The sequence below is a fragment of the Physella acuta genome, unplaced genomic scaffold (genome assembly GCF_028476545.2).
Source record: "Physella acuta isolate Inbredline_101_S28 unplaced genomic scaffold, ASM2847654v3 ptg000354l, whole genome shotgun sequence".
Classification (NCBI taxonomy): domain Eukaryota; kingdom Metazoa; phylum Mollusca; class Gastropoda; family Physidae; genus Physella; species Physella acuta.
The window spans coordinates 2,501-27,503 of NW_026731873.1; the positions used below are offsets into that span (position 1 = coordinate 2,501).

Here is a 25,003-nt window from a genome sequence, read left to right on the forward strand (position 1 = left end):
GGGGTGAGTGAAGTTTTGGGGTGAGTGAATTTTTGGGGTGAGTGAAGTTTTGGGGTGAGTGAAGTTTTGGATCTATAGCGGGCAGCGTCTTAGGCCCGTACATTAGATTTGGGGTGAGTGAAGTTTTGGGGTGAGTGAAGTTTTGGGGTGAGTGACGTTTTTGGTGAGTGGAGTTTTGGAGTGAGTAAAGTTTTGAGGTGAGTCCATTTTTGGGGTGAGTGAATTTTTAGGGCGAGTGAATTTTTAAGGTGAGTGAATTTTTGGGGTGAGTGAAAGTTTTTTTTTTATCTATAGCGGGGAGCGTCTTATGCACGTACTTAAGATTTGGGGGGGGGGGGGGGAGTGAAGTTTTGAGGTGAGTGAAGTTTTGAGGTGAGTGAAGTTTTGAGGTGAGTGAAGTTATGGGGTGAGGAAATTTTTTGGGGTGAGTGAATTTTTGGGGTGAGTGAGTTTTGGGGTGAGTGAATTTTTGGGGTGAGTGAGTTTTGAGTTGAGTGAAGTTTTGGGGTGAGTGAAGTTTTGGGGGGAGTGAAAGATTTAGGGTGAGTCTCAGATTTTTGGTGAGTCACAGATTTTCGGTGAGTCTAAGATTTTTGGTGAGTCTAAGATTTTTGGTGAGTCTAGAAAACACTGTTACGGGCCACCAATATGACAACTGCCTCTTTATGAAACTGCCCTTTCACAGATACCTGCTGACCATCTGCTGTCCGCTACTGTCATGTCCGCCCCCGCCACCCTCGCTGTGACACGAATCTGTTACCCCGAGGTCGAGGTTCCCAAAGTGACGATAGAAGACATAGAGAACATGGAGAGAATGTATGTACACAGTCACTTGACGTCTAGCTGACAGACTTCATGTATGTACACAGTCATGTACGTCTAGCTGACACACTTTATGTACACAGTCACTTGACGTCTAGCTGACAGACTTCATGTATGTACACAGTTATGTACGTTTAGCTGACATATTTATGTACACAGTCATGTACGTCTAGCTGACAGACTTCATGTATGTACACAGTTATGTACGTTTAGCTGACATATTTATGTACACAGTCATGTACGTCTAGCTGACAGACTTCATGTATGTACACAGTTATGTACGTTTAGCTGACAGACTTCATGTATGTACACAGTTATGTACGTTAAGCTGACAGACTTTATGTATGTACACAGTTATGTACGTTTAGCTGACATACTTTATGTACACAGTCATGTACGTCTAGCTGACGGACTTTATGTATGTACACAGTCATGTACGTCTAGCTGACAGACTTCATGTATGTACACAGTTATGTACGTCTAGCTGACACACTTTATGTACACAGCCATGTACGTCTAGCTGACAGACTTTATGTATGTATCCAGTCACTGGAAGTGAGGTTGTCTAGCTCACAGGCTTAACGGTTAAGACGGGGGGGGGAGGTAAATATAATGTGACGTTACACTGTTTTTATACCACCCTATATTTTCACTAACAATTATTTAGTTTTTAGAAAAATAAACATCCCAAGTAATGGGTCAGACGGGGTATCAGTTTTGTGATTGGTATTATTTGAAGTCTTAAAGTATGGCAGCCATAACAACACCTTAAATTCGAGAATACTTTAATCAAAAACAATTTTTAGAAATTATGTTCACACAAAGGGCTACTACTCTTTCCCTTGATGACAAGCATTGTCTCCCTTACACAATGATTCTCATCCTTGTAGCTCATGATTAGGGCCGTTTATAAAGACTGGGCATATTGCTAACTGTTAAGTTGATCATATAGGCTACCATGATATACAACATAAACTATAATGTTATTCTTACATGAGTACTCGGGTCTGTTAGAATTACCTACATTACATACAGTGTTTTAAAATAATGTAATCCATTCAGCTTAACACTGCCTGGCTGTATTATTGTTTACTTCCATGTCCCACGTATGGGACCACTATGATGTGTCAACGAGCGACATATAGCCTTTATTATAGAGGGATAAAATACACAATAAAGTTAAAACAACATATTTGATTTTATTTGCAATATGGCAGTTTGGGGGTGGGGGGGGGGTGTGACTTCATTTTAAAAGGGGAAGGGTCTGACTTTTTTTCTAACGATATGTGAACATGGGAAGGGCGTGAAAAGTTGTAAAAGAAATCGTGGCGCCATTTATGTACAACCCGGAACAGTTATATGATATTAATCGGTCTATGTGACAAACTTAATGTATGTAAACAAGAAAGTTATCTTAGTTTATCCAGCTAACGAAGTTACCAATAAATGTAAAGAGATTAAACTTGATCTTTCTTATCAACGCAACTACAAAACTACCCCGAGATTAAAATTTGCAAGTATAATGACCGGAAAACCCACTTTATGCTCCCAAAATTGAAACAGTTTAAAATAAGTATAAAATACAATCTAAAACAACAAACTAATAACAAAATTGTTCTTTTGCGTTATGTTAAATATTGAAATAATATAAATTACATCATGCATCTCCTGATTAAATTAAACATGTACAGAGATCTAATTATTGTAGGCAATCGGCATTTTTGCAATCGGCTTACGGGCACAGAGCGACTCTACGAGTAAAGTCCACACCATTCCTGATCATCTTTATGCCATGTACTCCCCAGTCGAGAAGGTTCTATCATTGATGCGGCAATCCAAGGCGCTATGCTGTCTTTTAAAATCATCTCCTGTATTCTCGTCAACTTGATAGCCTTCTTATCAGTCTTGAGGTTCATCAACGCCACGCTTACCTGGTTTGGTGATAGAGTGGGATTAGAAGACGTGTCGTTTGAGGTAAGAGAAACAGCTTTGCCGGCTTGAACATTTAGGCAAGAAATAGATAAAGACATAGAAGGACTTGCAGGGGCGAAATAGGGACTTAATGTTAATTTTGCTTCTGCTTATGGACGCCAACATCGTAGAGTTGCAAATATTTATATGGATAAGAAAGATAGAGGAGAGAGTTAAGTAAAATTCCCAGTCCAAACCTGACGGCCTATGCGGCATATGAAGTAGAGTTCATCTGTTTCTGTGACCTCGGCATATGAAGGGATGGTGTGGTTACTTTCCCTAACGTGAGTTAGGTATCCACCATAGCCGGGTGGACTTAGGGACGCTCTACTAACTTGAAACCGGATTCGAACTCGAGCCTTACGGGTTAGCAGTCTAGCTCTCTACCGCTAGGCCACTATGTAAGAGCGGAGAGGGAGGAGGAATAATAACTGGGTAGTTGAACGAAAACATGTATATGAGGCTGAAAGAGTTAACTCTATGTAGGACTATGTATCTTCACCTCATTTCAAGTTAACAACACGCATAATTCAGGCAAAATCTGCAGACTTCACACTTGGAGTTGATAACACTGCCAGGTCTGTAGCCATCCATCACATGTATCACACCATCAGGCAGACAGTAGGAAACGAAGGGGGTCGCCGATTCCACACAGCGCCACCTACATCTGCATGCATATAACCCATAATTCGCACAACAGGCGTAACAGTTTTCGGCCAATCAAACTGGGGATTTATGATGAAGTTTACAATTATATTGGGCAATTATATTAGACTTCAAATGTTCGAGTCTCCTAGCTAACGTGTGCATGCTCTAAAGATGGCATTGATCTTGTTTGGAAGTAGTAATGTTAACATCAGTATTAATGTACTGATTAAGTGTGTTTTTACCCTCATAATTATTAGTAAAAAACACTACATTTTCACACAGATAGCCTACTAAGCAACATCAGTTTGTAAAACAAATATTACTACCCAATAAAACATAGTGTTATTTCAACGTATTATGTAGACATAGGAGCAACAGAGCTCCCTATTACGTTATTTCCTACACACACCAAAAAACCTAACCCTTTCATGGCTGTTTCAGATGCTCTGCTCGTACTTTCTCTACCCTGTCGCCGTTTTCATGGGAACTGAATGGTCGGATTGCAGGCGCATGGCTGAGCTAGTTGGCATCAAGACATTCACAAACGAATTTATTGCCTACGAGTGCGTTTGTACTTCGCTAAGTATTTTATTTATAGAGCCGCGCGCACGCTTTTTTTCAAACATCTCAATACCATATACAGTATCTAGTTAGCGAGCAGGGGTATTTAGACATCAATACCATGTACAGTTAGTTACCTTAGCGAGCAGAGGTATTTAGACCTCAATACCATATACAGTTTCTAGTTACCTTAGCGAGCAGAGGTATTTAGACCTCAATACCATATACAGTTTCTAGTTACCTTAGCGAGCAGAGGTATTTAGACCTCCATACCAAATACAGTTTCTAGTTACCTTAGCGAACAGAGGTATTTAGACATCAATACCATATACAGTATCTAGTTAGCGAGCAGAGGTATTTAGACCTCAATACCATATACAGTTTCTAGTTACCTTAGCGAGCAGAGGTATTTAGACCTCAATACCATATACAGTTTCTAGTTACCCTAGCGAGCAGAGGTATTTAGACCTCAATACCATATACAGTTTCTAGTTACCTTAGCGAGCAGAGGTATTTAGACATCAATACCATATACAGTTTCTAGTTACCTTAGCGAGCATAGGTATTTAGACCTCAATACCATATACAGTTTCTAGTTACCTTAGCGAGCAGAGGTATTTAGACCTCAATACCATATACAGTTTCTAGTTACCTTAGCGAGCAGAGGTATTTAGACCTCAATACCATATACAGTTTCTAGTTACCTTAGCGAACAGAGGTATTTAGACCTCAATACCATATACAGTATCTAGTTAGCTTAGCGAGCAGAGGTATTTAGACCTCAATACCAAATACAGTTTCTAGTTACCTTAGCGAACAGAGGTATTTAGACATCAATACCATATACAGTATCTAGTTAGCGAGCAGAGGTATTTAGACCTCAATACCAAATACAGTTTCTAGTTACCTTAGCGAACAGAGGTATTTAGACCTCAATACCATATACAGTTTCTAGTTACCTTAGCGAGCAGAGGTATTTAGACCTCAATACCATATACAGTTTCTAGTTACCTTAGCGAACAGAGGTATTTAGACATCGATACCATATACAGTATCTAGTTACCTTAGCGAGCAGAGGTATTTAGACCTCAATACCATATACAGTATCTAGTTAGCGAGCAGAGGTATTTAGACCTCAATACCATATACAGTATCTAGTTAGCGAGCAGAGGTATTTAGACCTCAATACCATATACAGTATCTAGTTACCTTAGTGAGCAGAGGTGTCTAGACGTATATTTTAATGTCCAGGAAACTAGCGGAACTGATCAAAAACCGCCAGGCCTACGAAAAATACCTGAGAGAGAATGGACCAGGATCCATACATTTTGTAGGGGAAGATATCATCTTGGGCGACTTTACTAATAGTTCACGACTGATTGCTGGGATAATATCAGTAAGTTGGTTGGCAGTGATGGCTGGTTGTAGGTTGGTTGGTAGTGATGGGTGGTTGTAGTTTGGTTGGTAGTGGTGGGTGGTTAATGGTTGGTTGGTAGTGGTGGGTGGTAAAGGGTTGGCTTTAGGTGATGGGTGGTTGTAGGTTTGTTGGTAGTGATTGGTTGTTGTGGGTTGGCTGGTTTTGTGGTTGTGAGATGGTTGGAAGTTCTGTGTGGTTGTGAGATGGTTGGATGTTATGTGTGGTTGTAGGTTATTTGGCTGTTATTGAGTTTGTCGAAAGACATGTGATTGTGGGTTGATTGGCAGTGGTGTGTGATTGTGGTTTGGCTGAAAGTTATGTGTGATTGTGGTTTGGCTGAAAGTTATGTGTGATTGTGGTTTGGCTGAAAGTTATGTGTGATTGTGGTTTGGCTGAAAGTTATTTTTTAATGTGGTTTGGTTAAAAGTTATGTGTGATTATGATTTGGTTAAAAGTTGTGTGTGATTGTGGTTTGGTTGGCAGTGGTGTGTGATTGTGGTTTGGTTGGCAGTGGTGTGTGATTGTGGTTTGGCTGAAAGTTATTTTTTAATGTGGTTTGGTTAAAAGTTATGTGTGATTGTGGTTTGGTTGGCAGTGGTGTGTGATTGTGGTTTGGGTGGCAGTGGTGTGTGATTGTGGTTTGGTTGGCAGTGGTGTGTGATTGCGGTTTGGTTGGCAGTGGTGTGTGATTGTGGTTTGGTTGGCAGTGGTGTGTGATTGTGGTTTGGTTGGCAGTGGTGTGTGATTGTGGGTTGGCTAGCAGTGACGTATGATTATGCCATGTTTGACCGAGGTAAGCCAGACAGGGTTGGTCGTCACTGAAGCGTGACGACAAGACGGGTGTACACCAACCCGTTACAACCTCATCACGTGGGTTGTGTCCTGTTTCAGCAAAGGTCAGAGGTTATCGCCACCTATGCCCTATGCGGGTTCTCCAACATCGGCTCCATGGGCATCGTGCTGGGCAGCCTGTCTGCCATGGCACCTAATCGTCAGACAATCCTGTCCAAGCTGGTCTTCAGAGCAATGGTCGCAGGCAACGTGGCTTGCTTCGTGACCGCTTGCATTGCAGGTGAGAGGGCATGTCATTGTCAAAACTCACGGCAGTTGTACAACTGTTAACGTCATTTGTTGTGTTAAACGTTGATAGAAACACATCTCATATGGTGTTGAAGTTGTTGATATACACTCATGCGTTTTGTATTGTGATAAAAGTTGCGATACACGCATCTGTTTTGTATTGTCATAAAAGTTGATATACACGCATCTTTTTTGTATTGTGATAAAAGTTGATATACACGCATCTGTTTTGTATTGTCATAAAAGTTGATATACACGCATGTGTTTTGTATTGTGATAAAAATTGATATACACGCATCTGTTTTGTATTTTGATAAAAGTTGATATACACGCATGCGTTTTGTATTATGATAAAAGTTTATATACACGCGTCTGTTTTTGTATTATGATAAAAGTTGATATACACGCATCTGTTTTGTATTGTGATAAAAGTTGATATACACGCAACTGTTTTTATTGAGATACAAATTGATATACACGCAACTGTTTTTTATTGAGATACAAATTGATATACACGCATCTGTTTTGTATTGTGATAAAAGTTGATATACACGCAACTGTTTTTTATTGAGATACAAATTGATATACACGCATCTGTTTTGTATTGTGATAAAAGTTGATATACACGCATATGGTTTGTATTATGATACAACAAAACTCTTTTTCTTTTTTCAGGACTATTTTTTCACAATTTTGAGAAAGACGAAACGTAAATTGGCGCTCTGATGAAAGATTTCTAATGTATCTTTGTTCAATAATTTGTGTTAAACAGTGAAGACCAGAGTTAACTAGCCAATGAAAGAGGAAACGTACAAATAAAATTGAAGTGCATGAACGTAATTTATATGCATGGGATAAGATAGTCTATTACTTGATTACTACAGTACATTGTATTTAAAGTAATATGACATATAATACAATAGATATATGACATATAGTACAGTTGATTATATGTTACAAGGTTTTTTTCTTCAATACAACTAACGGATTAAAAAAGCTAGATTATATTTTTGTCAAACTTTGTTGAATAAATTTCTCGATCTATTTATGGCCACTTGTGTTGTAGAATATCTATGTTGAATCTTGTACCGTATGAACTGAAATAAATGTCCCTTACACGTTGATCCTATTTCATATAAATAAAAGTATGGAATATTATGAGATAGACTACAGGAACGGCGCTAAACTAGATGCCCCAAGGAAGAAGAAATCAGGGAAAGCCTAGGGAGACGTGGTGGCACTCAGCAAGAGCCGGACTAGCATGGGAAGCTGCAAAGAAAGTAGCAAGAGACGTAGCTCTAGCTACTCATTCCGGCGATTTACAATTTTGTGTTGTCGTCCCCCCCCCCCCCCCCTCCGCCCTCCCCTAACTTCGCTTCTAGCCAGAGACCGACAAAAGTGGAAATAGCTTTCTTGGGCGGTCCCATGTGTCTTGGGCACGAAAGGGAAAAGATGATAAGATAATCTGGTCTTTAGTCATGTAAGTTAGAAGTTGCCTAGCTTATTGGTAAGTACACCAATAGATTAGTAGCTACTACTGCAAACTGTTCTAGGTATTAAAGATATAAACCTATACTGTCAGCTTCATTGAACATTGTACTCACACAAGCATGGACACACACACACACATACACACATACATACACGCAGGTAAAAAAAAAATCCTACCTTTTCCCGTTTTGCAATAGTTTAATCTTTACCAGCGGTTCATTAAACCTTACTAAGCTTGCTGCTAAATATTACAAATATTGGCTAGATATGCCTTATTTGTAACTCGCAGTGGTGTTTTTAAATTAAAACATCCACAAGTATTCAATGATTTTAACTGTCATAACCTTGTTCAAATTAGTCTTGGATCAAAAAGCAATTTATCTAGTTGCTCTGAAGTTCTCCATGGGTAATTCATATACAGATTTTCAAATATGGGTTCAAAACGACAGGGAGACACTACAAAATATTAAAATTACATTGAATGTTAAATCTTTACTACATGTTGAAAACCATCTCAAATACAATTTGTATTACACACTATACCAGGGCACTCTATATAATTACAAACGTTTTTAAGACAAATCCTGAGGTCTCGATATTTTCAAAAGGTTTAATGACAAAACGTGTAAAAACATTCATGAAGAAATACACATAACCAATAGGGTAAGTCGGGTAATGAGTACCCGGGTGTAATTCGTACCGCCGTCAATGTGCTCAACGTGATCAATAGAAAACTACTGGCGCGCCCTCCTAGACTACAGGACAGAAGACGAAGAAGAAGACACAGTGAAGAATCATGGCCGGACTGGCTATCATCTATGGAGTCCCTTTACTCCATAGAACCCAGCGAAATACCACAGTCAAGCAGGAACTAATTGTAGGATCTACTGACATCTGAGTTTCTTCCGGGTATCTCTTCGGAACAGTGGCGTAGCGAGGTCGGGTGTCACCCGGTGCGGTACTTAATGGTGTCACCCCCCAGAGGCGTAGCGACCCTTCCCAGGGACAAACTTTCAAATTTTCGATTTGCACCCCCCCCCCCCCTCAAACTTTCGATTTGCACCCCCCCCTCAAGTATTTCTCTATATATTTTGCTTTTTTTTGCCTTGGTGTCACCCCCTAAATGGTGTCACCCGGTGCGGTCCGCACCCTCCACCCCCCCCCCCTCGCTACGCCTCTGCTTCGGAAAGTCTATCGTCTCCACTCCCCCTCCCCAAAGAAAGTATGCCGTCCTTCCCCCCCCCCTCCCCCGAACGAAATGGAATTTGTATAGAAAACATACTTTTAGCATTGTCCACCCCTTCCGATGGTTCACCTTATAAGTATAGTACGGTAAAGACATATAAAGACAATGCAATCTGACAATAAATTTGACTTAATTAGATGCCTAATTAATTTTTTATTGATTAATTAAAATGCTAGGCAAAACAGACATTAGAATTTGAGACAAAAATAGGGCTGATAAGCTACAGACATTGTGAACATAAATTATTGTTTGTATGACAAAGCGCTATAGACATGTATTAACGGTTTAGGCCCCTAATAATAACCTTTTAGATCGCTTTCGCTTCAGGTTATTTACACAATAATAAAGACTAACATCATTATTGTTTTGCACATAGAGAGAGCTCTAGAGTCTATTACTAGGCTTAAATCTATTGCTAACAAAAAATATTATTTTTAGCCCAACACAATTTTTACGTCATCATTTTCTGCTTATTTCTGCTAGATTGGCGGTAGAACGAGACCGAAGGGGAATAATTCACGTATTCGTTTCCAGCGGAAATAATTTCATGTGCTTTTAGATTAGAACCAAAATACCGATCTAAAATTAATTCAATAAACCTTGTTAATAATAAAAGGTAAATATTTTAATAAATGCAAAAGACAAAACATTGTTTACTCTTCTATGAGCATATTTGCTTTTGCACTCAAATTGCAGAAATATATCTAAAATGCTTTGTATTTTGTCTAGCCGTCCTGTATTCATGTCTCGTGCAATGGCCGCCAACTTTCTTCAACACAACCAGCTCTGCTGCTTTGCTTAGGCTCTAGATTCTATATCTAATATCTATGGTTATATAATGCCTGTTAATGCGGCATAGCCCATGCGTCATAGCATATGCGTTAATGGCCTGACAATTAAATCGATCTTAATCTAGATCTAGCCCTCTATAGCCTATCTAGATCTATTCTAGAGTCTACAGTACACATTGGCGACATGTCACAAAATTCTTGAAAAGACTTCACTGCAGTGGCAGTCTGAGTCAGTGAGTAGATCAAGATCTAGAGAGAATCTAGATTAGATCTAACTAAAGTCTAAAGAATAGATCTAGACTAGATCTAGCTAGACTAATTCTAGATCTAGAAGCTAGATTGTTCTAGATCTAGACTAGATTCTAGGAGAATAGAAATTCTATTAGAATGAATAGATAGATCTAGATAGAATCTTCAATCTAGAATAATCTAGATCTCGATCAAGGAATCTAATCCTAGATCTAGAGTTCTAGAGCATGGGTTCCCAAACTGGGGGTCATGAAGGGTTTACTAGGGGGTCGCCAACTGGTAGACTAAACCCTAGCAATCAAAATAATAGCATAAATATTTAGAAGAATATCTGAAATTTGGCCTTAACTAACATCACAGACAGTGGAAAGGGAATAAAAAATATAAACAATGCTTAGGTCCACTGTGCACAGTTTTTCTTAGTCATGAGTCTATGAAGCTTTCAAAAGCTGAAACGTCATTTTGTGACTAGTCGTTCGGAACACACAAAAAAAAGATATGGAGTACTTTCTTCTGCATGAAGCTAATTGCAAACGTCAAGACTTCATCGAACAGGAAGTTTTCACCAAGAACACACAGCATTAGTGCAAGCATCATATGAAGTCGCATTAGAAATTTTCAAGCAAAAATAAAAAACACACAATAGGAGAAAATCTACTTCAAAATCGTATTTTAGTGTTTTTAAATTTCCTCACTAATTTCAACTTTTTCATTCTATGGGGGGTCTCTGGTCACTTTTTATATAAAAAAAAAAAAGTTTGGGAACCACTGATATAGAGTCTAATCACTAGGCCCTGTCTAGTAGTAGTAGTAAACTACCGTATAGTTGCACAGTAATTTTAACTTTACTAAGCACTAACTAACTGTAGGCCTACTTGTCATACTTGATTAGGCCTAGATCTATATAATATAGAGTATAGATCTAGATTCTAGTATAGATCTAGTCTAAATCTAGATTCTACTTTATTAAGATGAAGAAGAAAAGAAGTAGGCCTAGATCTAGATTCTAAATCTAGAATTAAGGCTAGACTAGTATCTAGATTAGTCTAGTTCTAGACTTTTTCAAATCTTGATCATGACTTTCTCCAGACATAAATCAAGATTTTAGAATCTAGATTCTAGTATTCTACTAGATATCTATCTAGATCTAGCATCAAGATTAGGTGCCAGTGTAGCTGGTGAATGGAAAAAAGTCAATTAGGAAAAAAAGTCACAGAAATTGAGTCACAGAATAAAAATCACAAATTTGTATTAAGAAATATTTTGATTTAGTCTACTTGTCCAGAATTGTAAAATTTTGGGTTTTTATAAACATGGATGATGCTTTTAGTCACATATGTATAAACTCTAGGCTTAAAAGTAAAAGCATTAGGCTAATGGTTTATATTAATAATCCGACTTTGTCAATAAATAAGTAAAAGTACATTAGTACACAAGATAATTTACACAGCAGCCTCAAATTATTTTGTTACTGTTTAAAGACCAATTCTAGCCAGAAGTAGATGGTCATAAGGCTACAATGACCAGTTTTTTCTTCTTATCTAAATGTTTGTTTAGCCTAATATGTGTTGTATTGATGAGACAGGGATTAACTCGATAAATACTTCATAGGTTTAAATAAGCTAATAAAATAGATTTAAAATTATTTTTTTTATAGGCCTACTTAGCTTAAACTCTTTACTACATATAGTATAGGCTTCTATAACTATACTAATACTATGAACCCTCTTTCCATGAAAGCCCGCCTGAAGCGCAACTGCTCGACGAACACATGGTACAGCTAGTTTTGTCAGATGAATAAGGCTAAAAACAAAATTGATACCATTGCACAGCTTTAAAGAATAATTTCATTAATTTGAGACCAACTGCGCATCTATTAAGGTCATTGCATGTTGCATCTTCTGTCGGCCAGACTAGCTGTGGGGGAAAATAAGCTTATTCCGAGTAGTCCCTATGTATATTAAACCTGGTAGAAAAATTAATTTTAAAAGAAATGTTGGAACATTGTTGTGGTTTGTGGCTTTTTGTTTTTTGCTGTAGGACTTTCTTTCATCTGTCGGCTTATTTTTCCACATGTGTATTGTTAATGATTACTTCAACGATTTGCCAAGTGTATCAATGAATCTTTTCCCATTCATTATATTTACGCACATGCCCTTATATGGAGTTTCATATCAAATTTTACTTTGTAGAAAACGTTTATCCAACTTATTTGTAGAACAAAGAAAAAAGTCACTACACGAGCGGGTACACGAGTGCTTGGCCAATAGATTGATGTATAGTTTATGGTGCCTCGCTGACAATAAATGATGTAATACCCGCCTGAAGATAGCCACTGTCCGCGTAGTAGTGTGAAAATTTGCCGGGGGTTACCATGTTTCACATCGCAATAAAAGGATAACCTTAGGCTGTAAAAGTCCAAAATGTTTGTGTTAGATAGCTAAAGTAAAAGGTGTTAGTACAGAAATAAGAAATAAAAATTTTGATGAGCAAAATTTCAGTTTTATCAAAACATGTGTATGTTGTATCGTTAAATAAATATTTGACTTTTTCCTTTTCTCAGGTTTTTGTATATAGAAAAAGAATCAAAGATGTCCTACTACGGAGGATATGGTGATGGCTATGGTGGTTATGGAAGTTATGATGGAGGTTATGGAAGATATGGAGGTGGGGGTGGCAGCGGAGGTGGATACGGAGGAGGCAGTGGTGGTGGCTATGGAGGAGGTGGCTATGGCGGAGGCAGGGACAGAGACAGAGACAGAGATAATAACAGAAATAGAAGGGACAATGATAGATATGGTGGTGGTGGTGGTGGAGGAGGTGGTGGAAGACGTGATAACAACGGCGGAGGGAGAGGTGGAAGAGGTGGAGGTGGGAAATATGGAGGTGGTGGCGGGCGAGGAAACCGGGGTAGAGGTGGCAAAAGAGAATACAGCGGAGGAGACAGAGATTATGGGAACAAACGTTTCAGGGAAGAGGAAGATAACTGGCTTGAATCTGATCGTCATGGAGTGAGTAAAAGAATGTTGTCACTAAATTTATCTTGGTTATCAAAGTTGAACAATAACAAACTTAACTTGTCTTTTGAGTACATTTTTTATTAATGTATAACATAGGACAATATATACATCTGGCTTAAGAATGGGATACTTTATTGTTTAGCTTTATTTTGTTTGTCTAAAATTGATGCCTGAAATTTAAGTTGCTTAAAACAAATTTTTCAACCTGTAGTGTTCGATGCTTTCTTGATTCAGCATTCTTTTCTTTCAAATTCTTAAGTTATTAGTAATTTAGTAAAAATGAAAAAAAAAAACTTTGAAAATAAACTATTAATGAACTTAAACTAATACAGCATTTTAATGTCAAGTGTTAACAGTAAGTTTTATTCTTTAGCTTATGCAATCACTCTTCATGGAGTCACCACCAGAGAAGTTTGAAGAAGAATGGTTGTTTATTGTGTGTCCACCTGGAAAACGCAGGGTATTAGTAGCAGCTAATGTGAGTACTATAAATACTTTTTTTTTTTTAAATCTATCTTATTTAAACATGTGAAGTTACCATTAGTTGTGTTCTGAGTGGATCGAAGCAGATTAATTAAAAGCAATTGTAGTTCATTGATACTTACTGCCAATAGGAATAATTATAACAAAATTCTGTTCTTAAATCTGAATTTCTGGCCACAAAAGTTTCAGGAAGAGTTTGTATATTTTAAAAAAATATTTTAATATAAATAAATAATTTGATTTACAGGACATCACACAGTCATATAATAATGCAGGAGCTGTAGACTTAAAGTTCAAGTCCTGTCTACCCAGTGGGAGTGAGCTTTTTACTGAGGTTCACAAATATGATGGTCAGTTTACATTTTTTTTAATAATTTTTAATCTAAATTCCGTGCTCTAATAACACATGAGAAATTTCTAAAAAAAAAATGCTAACTATTGAAAATAATTATAGAAAATTAAATAAACCTATTTGTCAAAAATAAATTGGATAGTTACAAATTTGAATTGCGGAAGATGTTAAAATAATTTTTATTCTTAGCAATTAATTATTATCAGCCTCTTGTTGGGCACATATAAGTCCCACCTTGTCCGTGTCCTTTTTTGCCATTTTAGCAGTACCAGTACTTTGCTATGCTTAGAACACAATTTATAAAAAATCAATTTTTAAACAATATTAGAGTATAGAATAAGTTGTACTATATGAATGTTCTTTTATTTTTTTATTGAACAAAAATTATAAAAAAAAAATTCAAAACCACCTAAAATTGTATTTGGAAAGCTATTTTTCAGTAGGCCTAATCATAGCTGAAAACAACAATGGACCAAAAGCATTAAACTATAAAACCACTGTTTTTTGGTCAAAATGACGACAATTATTGGATTAATGTAATATCTCATTTGAGTATACTTAATTTAAGTAGCAATACTACTCCTAAAAAAACATTATTATTATAAGGCCCTAATATTTTAAAATATTAAGCAATAGGCCTTTTGGATAAAACAATATATTATATAGGCTAATGTCAGAGCAATCTGTTTGCAACACAGCATCAGAGCCAAGAATACATTTATAATTAACTTTTATCTATCCTCAAGTCAAGAACACAAAGTAACAATAAGAGCACTAAATACATGTTTTATTTAAACCCTTTCTACGTTATATGTCCATACATTAAAACATCTTATTTTTTTAGCATCAATCAATTTAATTTTGGTTAGCCATTGACTCTGTTAGTTAATAATTGCAAATGATATTTCTTTTTAAACATAATATAGGTAATTTCATTTTATTTTGCGATGTTCATTTCCAGATATAACCATCCTAGACACAGTGTATAGCCCTGAAAAAAAGCGCTTCTATGTTGTTGATTTGCTTCACTGGAAACATTATCCTTATTATGATACTGAGGCAAGTGTTTTTCATTTATAGTATAACAGTACCAAATAATGCTTTACATCATCTGCAATAACACCATAGAATTATGTTGAGATAATAGATTTCTTTTTTGAAAAACTTTTTATGAAACAATAAGCAATATGTATTTTTAATCACATTCTCAATCAGACATTTATGATAATGAGACAAAGTTTATTTTTTCAAATTTAACATCCTTTTGCTTTCTGTTTATATAAATGGCAAAAATCTTTTAAATTTATTACTTCAACAAAGTTAATTCCTTTTTCATCAATACTTTTTTAATGAAACAATTAACAACTAGAATTTTCAAATGCCATTCTCAAGTGAAAAGTTTTTTTTTCCATACAACAGGCAGAATTCAGGTTCTTTTGTTTGCCAGATAAATTTTCACAGTTAAAGGAACCATCAGTTGTTACAGAAAACAATGAAGTAAGTGTGATAAATGATTGTTTACAAACTCGTGGCTGTCTAATTGTTATATCTTGACTTACAATACAATCAGTAGTGCTTTGCCTGTTTTCTTCACCTCTGTAGGCTAGCAGATTTACTGATTTGTCTCTTAAGCATAAAATTGTATTAGGTTCTGAGTCCATCGTTAAAAGTTTTTTTTGCAGCCTGGTAACCTGATCTAAAAATAAAGTGAGAATCAGTAAAATAGGGATTGTGTAGATAGTTAATGTTGATAATATGTTTTTGTATACCATAAAAAGTTGGTTCCAAATTAGATGACATTTCAACAAAATAAATAGTATGAAGTACTGGTGACCGTAAAGATAGGCAGCGGAAAACTGCGCACAAAACATTTTTGTTTTCTTAAGTCGAGCATTTATAGACACCTGCAAAGAATGACATGTACAAAATAAAATATTTTCAGCAAAATAATACAAAATGAAACTGTATCAGCATGATAAGTTTGTGTTAGCGTAGTTTTCTGTTTGCTAATTTCTCTGGGACCCCAAATACTTTATATTATTTAAATGTAATATCATGTTTTAAGTTATATTATAGATTTATTTAAAATGCTTAGATCTATCATTTTATTCTTCCCAGTATCCACTTGAGTTACTGCCAAAGCTTCCATATTCACGGTCCAACTTGGAAACTGCATTAAAATCTACAGAACACAAGGTAGGTAGAGTCATAGAACTGTTAAAATAATATATTACTCTAAGCTCTACTTCTGTTGTTGCTGTATCAAAACTTAGCGTCCACCATAACTATAACACAATGGTTACAAAACTAATGATTGGTCACTCTTACAGGGCTGCCTACTTTAACGGTTTTGTCTGTGATTTTGACACCCATGTTACGTAAATTACACAATTAGCATGAATTTACAATATTTTTTCCTTTTGGCAACTTTTGCTTCCATGGTGTTTTATATTTAGCCTAAGCTAGTTAAAGTATCAGTTGTCGTTACTGTTACTGTTTTCAAGCATCCACCTGTATCAATACACCTTCCACCATTCATTCCCCTCAATGTCGTGGCAGGAGGGAGTCATTATGTCTTTGTTGTCAACTTTCATAGACCCCGTGAATGTTCTAGGGCCATTGATTGATGAATGTTATAAATTTTAAATTATTGAAAAACTGGCCACGCATGAACATTATCTCAATTATAATTCAACCTTTATCACCACTTTTTTTTCTAGAAAAATATTCAGAGGTTTTTTGGTCTTTATTGTTTTAGATATTTTTAGGTTACCTTTTGAAAAAATAAAAAAATATTTAAAAAGAATTATTTTACAAAATGTAAATTTGTAACATTGTTACCCCTGTGAGTGGGAGAAAAATAGTAATACAAGTTGATGGGTCACTGGAGTTCACATTGTTTTAGATATCACTAGTGTAGGTCTAGGGTATACCCTCATAGAATAAATTCCAATTTGCGATAGTTGTCTTACTTACTCCATCAGACAACACATTTGTGCTGATTTGTCAGTCAGCAGGACAACACATTTGTGCTGATCTGTCAGTTGAGTAACACTCCTGAAAAATTAACCCACTATAATAACTATGGCTTCGTAAGCATTTCATAACAAATAAATTTTTTCAAAAAGCTATTTCTAGGCTACCAATTTATTTTGATAATTATAATTTTGTTTCAGATTAAAGGGAAATAAATGTAATTTTTAATTTTAAGCAATAATGAGGTTTAAAATCTTAAGCTACACTCTATACTTATATCCTTAAATTTTCAGTTTTTCCTGCGAGGATCTTGCTAGATCTAAATTCATATCACAATTAGTCAATTCCTTTAAAAAAAAATCAGAGCATGTTGAGTAATGTTTTGTGATTGGTAGTTCTTACCTTGTATTAAAAGTGTGAAAAATATTAAAAATTATGCAGAGTATACAATATTACAGAAAATTAATGCTCTTGTTATTGAAAACATTTTTTTTGTGGTGGGCACCCCTGCTATTATTATTTCACCTCAACCTTCCATTGGCACACAATCTTACAAACCCAGGTGTGTGGTACAAATTATAGAAAATCCACTGTTTCTTAATTTTGATCTTGCTGTTTTCCAGATTGAAGGTCTACTGTTTATTAACAAGTTCTCCACATATATCTGCAAAGATTCATCAAATTGTCTGTGGTTGAAGCTGGATCAGATGGAGAAAATTCTGGGCATTCCTGTACCAGAAGGTATTAATTATGCCACAACCAACACTAGGGATGAGAATAAGAAAGCAGAGCAGGAAGAGAGGAAGAAGCTCCGAGCTCATAGAGAGGCAGCCAGGGAAAGACAGGAAGAAGAGAGCAGGAAGCTAGCAGAAGCTGAACAAGCTGCAGAGGGAGATAAGTCTGGTGAGGAAAAAGAAGGGGGGGAAGCCAAAGAAGAGTATGATGAGGGAGGGGGCGACGCTGAGCAGGATCAAGAGTAGAGCTTGTTGTTGTTAAGTTTTTGTTTACATTTGTATGATTTTGAATGTAAAATTCTTCATTCATCAGTCTCATTTCAATCATATTTACATAAATGGGAGGTAATTCTGTATGTATTGAAAAGATTTTTACTTGTTAACATAATTTGGAGATTTTAGATGTCAGTCGGGTTTTATTAGTGTACATAATGGAAAGATCAGAAGGAATTCATTCTGCTTGTCCTTTTTTTATTTTATTGGAATGCATAGATTGTTCCACTTTGTTGTAATTAATAAATGTTGATATAAAGTTGTCTTGCCTGTGTGATGATTTATTTCTCTCAATGAGAAAATGGGTTCTTTAGAGCATGGACCACTCATGGTCACTATTCCACACCAGTTTGCTTCATGTGATTAAATACTGTACTGGTCATAACCCAATTTCTAAATCATTTTTTATTTTGATTAAAAAAACAAGTGTTCTGTTAGAAAATTTTTAAAGCTTTTTTTTTAAATTAGTGTAAAATTTCTGCAATTGTTTTTTAAAAAAAAAAAAACTAAATTTCAACATTCAACCCAAAAAAAGAGTCCTTTGGGATATGACCTTTCACAAACACTTCAATCCAGCCTAATGAAAAAATGAACACAAAAAAATTGTTGACCAACTTAAAAAAAATGTTTTATTTGTAAGGATTAATAATAAGTTAGGGATCAGTTAGTATGGAACCTATAGCTTCTGTTCCAGTGGGGCAAAACAAATATCACAAGAGATTTGGTTTAAAGCTACAGCAAACATGATAATAAAGGAAACTGTTGCCACCAGAACTTAAATTAAAAGGACAGCAGTAGAGGAAGAAACGGAAACTATTAGGTCACATGACCAAGAGGAAAGAAACATTTAACAGACAACTTTACAGTAAAGAAAATATGTTAAAACTCCTGCAGTCAACTTTACACATGAACAAATCCTTTGATAATATCACAAAGTCTGACCTAATTAACATATCACATTTTGCCCTGTATATCTTCACCTACTGACACGTAGGCCACATTTAGAAAGTTGGTTGCATAAATTACAGTTAGTAATTTATTTTTTCTTCATTCTGGAAATTAACAAAACACATCAGATCCTAAATTATTTAAAAGATATAACTAAAACTCAGCAAACTGGTAAATAACTATACATTAGGTTCTAACTAAAGAATTAAAAAAAAAATTGTACTCAAGGGGAAGAAATGTACAAGTGGTTGTGGGCATGAGAGTTAATGTTTCAAACTAGGATGATCAGCTTAATTTTTTAGCAAATTTAGTGCTAACTAAAAAAAGTATTTTAGTTTTTTAAAATATTACGTGTTACTTCTAAATAATCATTTGACCATGCTTTTTAGTTAATTGTAAACCTCAATCTAGTACAAAAAATATATTACAAAATGGCCTTAACAGAAAAAAAAATTCATTTACAAATTTAAAAAAATGTAAATAAACAAGTTTAAACTCATTGACATGTAGCTGTAGTTAAAATAACACATACAATATTAAAATATGAGATCATGGCATAACATCTATTCTTAGTACGTACACGTAGCCACAGAACATGGGTCATACAGGGACATATTTATAAAACAGTGTATCCTAGGTAGAAAATTAACAGACGTAGAGAACGGCTAGTTACCATGTTATAAAAAAATTTCTTTGTGTAATCAATATATATAGTTTTTAAAATTTTATCTTGCAAAAAATTCTGCATTTACTACAGTTAGATGATGCATCTAACATTCATCACTCACACTTAAGTTTGAATATAAATCTTACAAAATTAAGTTTTTATACAGTAGAATTAGAAGATTTGTTTAATTATTTTATAAGTACTATAATTTTTAAAAATCTATGTACATTGATGATGCCTGATTAAACAATGTAAAGGGGTAAAGAACTCCTCCCATGGACAGTTAGTTGGTTTGTCAAAAATGTATTAACTGCATATCTGTAAATATCCTAAGCATAACCACATAAGAATTTCAAAATCTGTCATTAGCTAATGAGCATCTCTAATATCAAGGGTTAGTAGGATTCTGTAATATACAAAATACTGAGGTGAAAGTTAAATTTAAAAAAAAAAAAATCTTCCTTTTGAGAATTTGTATCTTAAGTTTTTGTTGGTTAACACTGAACTTCTTTGACATCTGGCCATAACAGTGATTTAAGTCTCATAAGGCCATCGATGCCAGTTACAACCTGGCGTGGTAGTCACAACTCTCGTTTTGTGTTGGTGCCTAGTCTAAGAGGTAACTACTTACCAAAGTCTAATGTTGAAGAAGTTGACAAAATTTCAAAGAATACATTTTTTTCTTATTTACCTAATGAGTAATAGCCTAAATTTCACCCAGTTGTTACAGGGTATCAAAACCAAAAATCTTTTTTAAGAAAATTTGGTATTCTTTAAGTTTTAAAATAATTTACAAAATTAATAATAAGAAAGAATTGTGAATCAGAAATGATGGAAAATTAACATCTGGGAAAAGTACTCTAAAAGTTTAATGTTGCTGTTTTGTTTCTAAGGTGCACGGGATTATATATTTATAACACAAATTCACATAAATTGTTTGTAACAGGTTTTCTGAATGGCACCAAAGACTAACTGTCATGATCTGCCTTATGGGAAGCAAATAGCTGCTATATTATCAATACACAGCATTATCTAGTTATACTTAATATAACGGCCCATTCAATGAAATTTTTATATTAGGACAAAAACATTTTTATAAAAGAAACTAATTTGAATAAGCAGCTACAAATTCACATCGTACAATAATCACAGTTGTGGACATATATTTTTAAATAAAGTTTAAAAACAAAAACAATATCAATGTAAGATAGTTACAAAAATGGACTACTATACAGTATGTTAATGATACATCCAGGCTCTATCAGGGCTGTACAGTAAGTTGCATTCACACCACGTAATGGCCAGACCAATTTTGTTCAGCCACGTGAAGTTGTGTGACAGTTGTCATTAGACCAGCTGTTGTCTTGACATTTGTCATTAGGCTAGTTGTAATTTGTGACATTAGTCATTACTCTAACTTTAGTTGTGACATGTCGTTGGTACAGCTGTGGTCATAACATGTCATTAGTCCTGCTCTAGTCATGACATTTGTTATTATTACAGTGGCAGTTTGTGCCATTTATCACTAGTAGTACAGCTATAGTTAGTGACATTTGTCATTAGTCCAGAAGTAGTGGCAATCATAATTAATATAGCTATAGTTAGTGACATTTGTCATTAGTCAAAAAGTAGTGACATTCATAATTAGTATAGCTATAGTTCATGACATTTGTCATTAGTCCTGCTGTAGTGACATTTACCACTATTAGTACAGCTATGGTTAAGGAAATTTGTCATTAGTGACATTTGTCATTAGACCAGCTTAGTTTAAAATGTCATGAGTTCAACTACTGTCTCAACCTTAGAGACCAACATATAGCAGTTTAATCACTCAACAAAGTAGTTAGAGATTTCTCATACATCATTAAAAAGTTTACTGTTTAAATTATGACTAATATAGTGATAACATTAATACTCTGTATCTTATTTATTTTTCTATTTAAAAGAGGCAGGAAAAAGGGTCACAACTCTATATAACAATTTGCATAAATCATACACTACTCAGCATAATAGTTTACATTTTCATATAGCCTACTGACTCATTTTTTAATTATTAGCTTAATTTTATCAATATGGTGAACTAATAATCATGGATGAATTTTCTATTTTAAGATTTAATTAATGTAACTGAAACTTTAGTTAATTAAGTATTGTTTCACATTGGAAATTTTAAAAACTTTAATTTGAGTTTTAAAACTAAAACCACTTGCTTAAGGTTCTCGTGCTTTGATTTTGACTTTCAAAGCAACATAAGCATTAGGTTTGACTGCTATAAAGCATCAGATCATTTAAAAGTAACTGTCTTTGTAATGGGACCTGTTTGTATACTGAGGTTAAGCCCCAACATACAAATTGGTTCTGCACAAAATGACTTTTTTAAAATGATGGTCTTAAAATTAAGACGAAGTCTGACTTTAAGACATAAACAAAGAACAGTAGAATGTAGATGTGTTCCTAAATACTAAAATAGTCAGCTTGGAAGATTTAGGATTAGCAGGGGAGGAGAGAAATGTATTTTGGAAGAATATAGAAAACAATACTTAGGAAGAATGAAAAAAAAAACTTGGAAGCTTCAATGAACAGAACAAGTGTATGGAAGATCCTTATTTTATTTTACTACAAAACAATGTGTTCTGTTTTCAGCTGAAAGTGTTTGAAATAAGAAAAGTTTTTTTCTTTTGTTTGTAATGAAAACCCAAATAGCTGAGCCCAAGCTTAATTTTAAAGAAAATTATTTATAATGGGGTCAAACATAATTTTTTGTTAATTTAAGATCTTGGCAAACCATTTGCATTGCTAGAAAAACTAAGCAGAATTTGTTTTTGGTTATAAAGTACAACAAAAATATACAGGTACATAAATAAATGAAATTTCAAAATAAAATTTAAGTCATGATACAATATCAACCGCCATCAGTTTTGTACACACTTCGTACTCAACTTTATAGTTGAAAAATAATATTGATAACCATGGACGCCATCATCGCAGAATTCTATAACACATGAAAACAACATCATAAACTATACAACTAAAGCTTATTCTAAGTTGTTTTGTTGTTTATGTGAAGACCCACAAAATAACATTAAATACATCTTGATATTTATCAATTCAAGTTTGACAAATAAACATTTTTTTTTTACAAAATATGACAAGTTCTTTTATAAAGTTGAAGAAAAACATTCCTAATAGATAAAATTTTAAAGTAAAATTACAATCACTTAACCTAATATAAAACAATACCGGTAACAGTTGAAAAACAAAGAAACATGAGTTAATATTAAATAAAATTAGCTTGAAGTTGAAGTCAAATTTTGTATCCACTTCACTTTGTAGTAACCAGAAAGAGTCAACATTGCCAGTCAGCCAACTTCAGCTCTATTTTAGTCAAATATCAAACAATAATTCAAGATTTTCCCTACACGAATCAACTGAGATCAAAGTCCTCTCTAAGGTGTCTTTATGCTATTTTTTTTTTAATAATCTTCAAATAAAGTTCATAACCCTTTCTTCAATGGAATGGGAGATAACTCACTTCACACACTCCTGAGAAATCACAATCTTGTCAGCAGCTTCTCACTATGTTTCATTCTAAAGGATTTCAAACTGTATTCACACAGTTGTCTATTGAGCAATAATTGTACAAACATTTGAGGTAAACTGATTGTTCTAAGGAGAAGGAGAACTGAAAGCTAACTGTTGTCCAGATTGTGACCGGCCGACGGGTCTTTTTCCATGACTTCTTGCGCCTTCCAGTAGTCATAGTTGAGCTGCAAGTGATGCATCAGATCAGGAATATCACAGTACACTGCGAAGATAAATACATATAAAACATTAAAGTACACTGTGAAGATAAACATAACGTGTTAAAGTACACTGGAATTTTAAAATCAACAGTAGTCTATATGGAAAGATAAAATTTTGCGAGAGGTTGATTCTGAACAGGACAATTAACAGGATAAAATGAATAATTAGATCTTTTTAAGAATTAAACAAAAAACTTTGTTAAACACATTTTTATAAATGATAAAGAAATAGTTTAACCTAAAATCTATAATTTTATAAAAAAATGGTTTAAAAATATCTTAAAAAAAATATTCTCCAAGTCATTATTTCCTATTACACTATTAGATCTAATAACACTAATATTCAAAACTCAAAATAGCCTGGTTTTCAGATAAGTTAAAATAATTTTTAGCATAGACACATAGAAAGTTCAACAATAACATACCATCCCATGCATCAAACATTGTGGTAATGAAGAGGTTAATGAATGCTAATTGACATTTGGGGATGTTCAATGTCTTTCTATCAAACTGGGCCATCACAACCGGCAAGCCTCTACTCTTTTCTTCATCCGTCTAAAATATTTCATTTTTACAAATTAAATTCAACATTAGACTAAAAATAATAACATTCAAAAATTGATATTGAAGGCCTATTTAGTACTAATGCTTCTTATTTTAGAAATATAACAAATACATCCAATATATCTAAAAGTATTTTTAATGTTTTAAAATAAAATAAATTTTTCCAATAAAAATATTTTGTAATGAAAAAAATGTGAGATTAAAGAACTGATAGAAAGTACCTGCTGGCAATATTCTTCAGCGATCCTATAAGCCCACTCCTTACATAGCGGTAATGGTCTTAATGGATTGCTGACATCAGCACACTTGATCATCATACGCTTAATTAGTACCCGGTTTTCGTGCAATGATAAATCTGACAAAATGGTGTTCATATCTGCTTCATGAGCTTCCACCTGAAATTTAAAAAAAAGTATTCAGCTGAAATTTTAAATTTAAATACATATTTTTCTGTTAGTGTTTTTATTACACACTTCAGAATCTTAATGATAATGACAAATTTAAATATTGCAGAAAGGATTTTTTATAATTCCATTAATAAATGTGCCGAGCCTGCTTGCTAAAGTTGAAATTTCATAAAGTCAATACAGTAGATTTTCATTAGAACTGAACATTAAAAATACCTTCCTGTTAGTACAAGATTATCATTAGAACTGAACATGAAAAATACCTTCCCATTAGTACAAGATTATCATTAGAACTGAACATTAAAAATACCTTCCTGTTAGTACAAGATTATCATTAGAACTGAACATGAAAAATACCTTCCCATTAGTACAAGATTATCATTAGAACTGAACATGAAAAATACCTTCCCATTAGTACAAGATTATCATTAGAACTGAACATTAAAAATACCTTCCCATTAGTACAAGATTATCATTAGAACTGAACATTAAAAATACCT

At 34.4% G+C, this 25,003-nt stretch overlaps 3 protein-coding genes across 3 annotated transcripts in view; 2 read left to right on the forward strand and 1 right to left on the reverse strand.

Annotated features, from left to right (window-relative positions):
* The window catches only part of LOC131941262 (solute carrier family 28 member 3), a gene marked incomplete at its 5' end in the record, with an annotated part of 9,173 nt that extends 1,692 nt beyond the window's left edge, over positions 1 to 7,481 (forward strand). The window contains 6 exon segments of the mRNA XM_059300399.1: positions 686 to 816; positions 2,628 to 2,796; positions 3,883 to 4,004; positions 5,254 to 5,398; positions 6,311 to 6,491; positions 7,175 to 7,481. Of these exon segments, the coding sequence (XP_059156382.1) occupies positions 686 to 816; positions 2,628 to 2,796; positions 3,883 to 4,004; positions 5,254 to 5,398; positions 6,311 to 6,491; positions 7,175 to 7,212 (786 nt within the window). The 3' untranslated portion in view covers positions 7,213 to 7,481.
* A 2,239-nt stretch (positions 7,482 to 9,720) lies between these two features.
* LOC131941263 (snurportin-1) lies at positions 9,721 to 18,377 on the forward strand. Its single transcript, XM_059300400.1, has 8 exons — positions 9,721 to 9,852; positions 12,840 to 13,287; positions 13,670 to 13,774; positions 14,027 to 14,129; positions 15,093 to 15,194; positions 15,555 to 15,628; positions 16,250 to 16,327; positions 17,731 to 18,377. Exons 2-8 carry the CDS (start codon positions 12,868 to 12,870, stop codon positions 18,085 to 18,087), a joined length of 1,239 nt encoding a protein of 412 aa, XP_059156383.1. The 5' UTR covers positions 9,721 to 9,852; positions 12,840 to 12,867; the 3' UTR covers positions 18,088 to 18,377.
* A 346-nt stretch (positions 18,378 to 18,723) lies between these two features.
* The window catches only part of LOC131941261 (high affinity cAMP-specific and IBMX-insensitive 3',5'-cyclic phosphodiesterase 8B), an 87,694-nt gene continuing 81,414 nt past the window's right edge, over positions 18,724 to 25,003 (reverse strand). Inside the window, exons 18-20 of the mRNA XM_059300397.1 lie at positions 24,318 to 24,491; positions 23,958 to 24,087; positions 18,724 to 23,534 (exon numbers count right to left, since the gene is read on the reverse strand). Coding sequence (XP_059156380.1) covers positions 23,419 to 23,534; positions 23,958 to 24,087; positions 24,318 to 24,491 — 420 coding nt within the window. The 3' untranslated portion in view covers positions 18,724 to 23,418. The remainder of the gene's footprint in view (positions 23,535 to 23,957; positions 24,088 to 24,317; positions 24,492 to 25,003) is intronic.

Bases quoted from the DNA above. Each gene is read 5' to 3' on its own strand.
- LOC131941263 (XM_059300400.1), top strand. From the start codon at position 12,868: ATGTCCTACTACGGAGGATATGGTGATGGCTATGGTGGTTATGGAAGT. The intron at 14,130-15,092 runs GTCAGTTTACAT...GTTCATTTCCAG, and splicing joins TGAGGTTCACAAATATGATG to ATATAACCATCCTAGACACA. The intron at 15,629-16,249 runs GTAAGTGTGATA...TATTCTTCCCAG, and splicing joins TTGTTACAGAAAACAATGAA to TATCCACTTGAGTTACTGCC.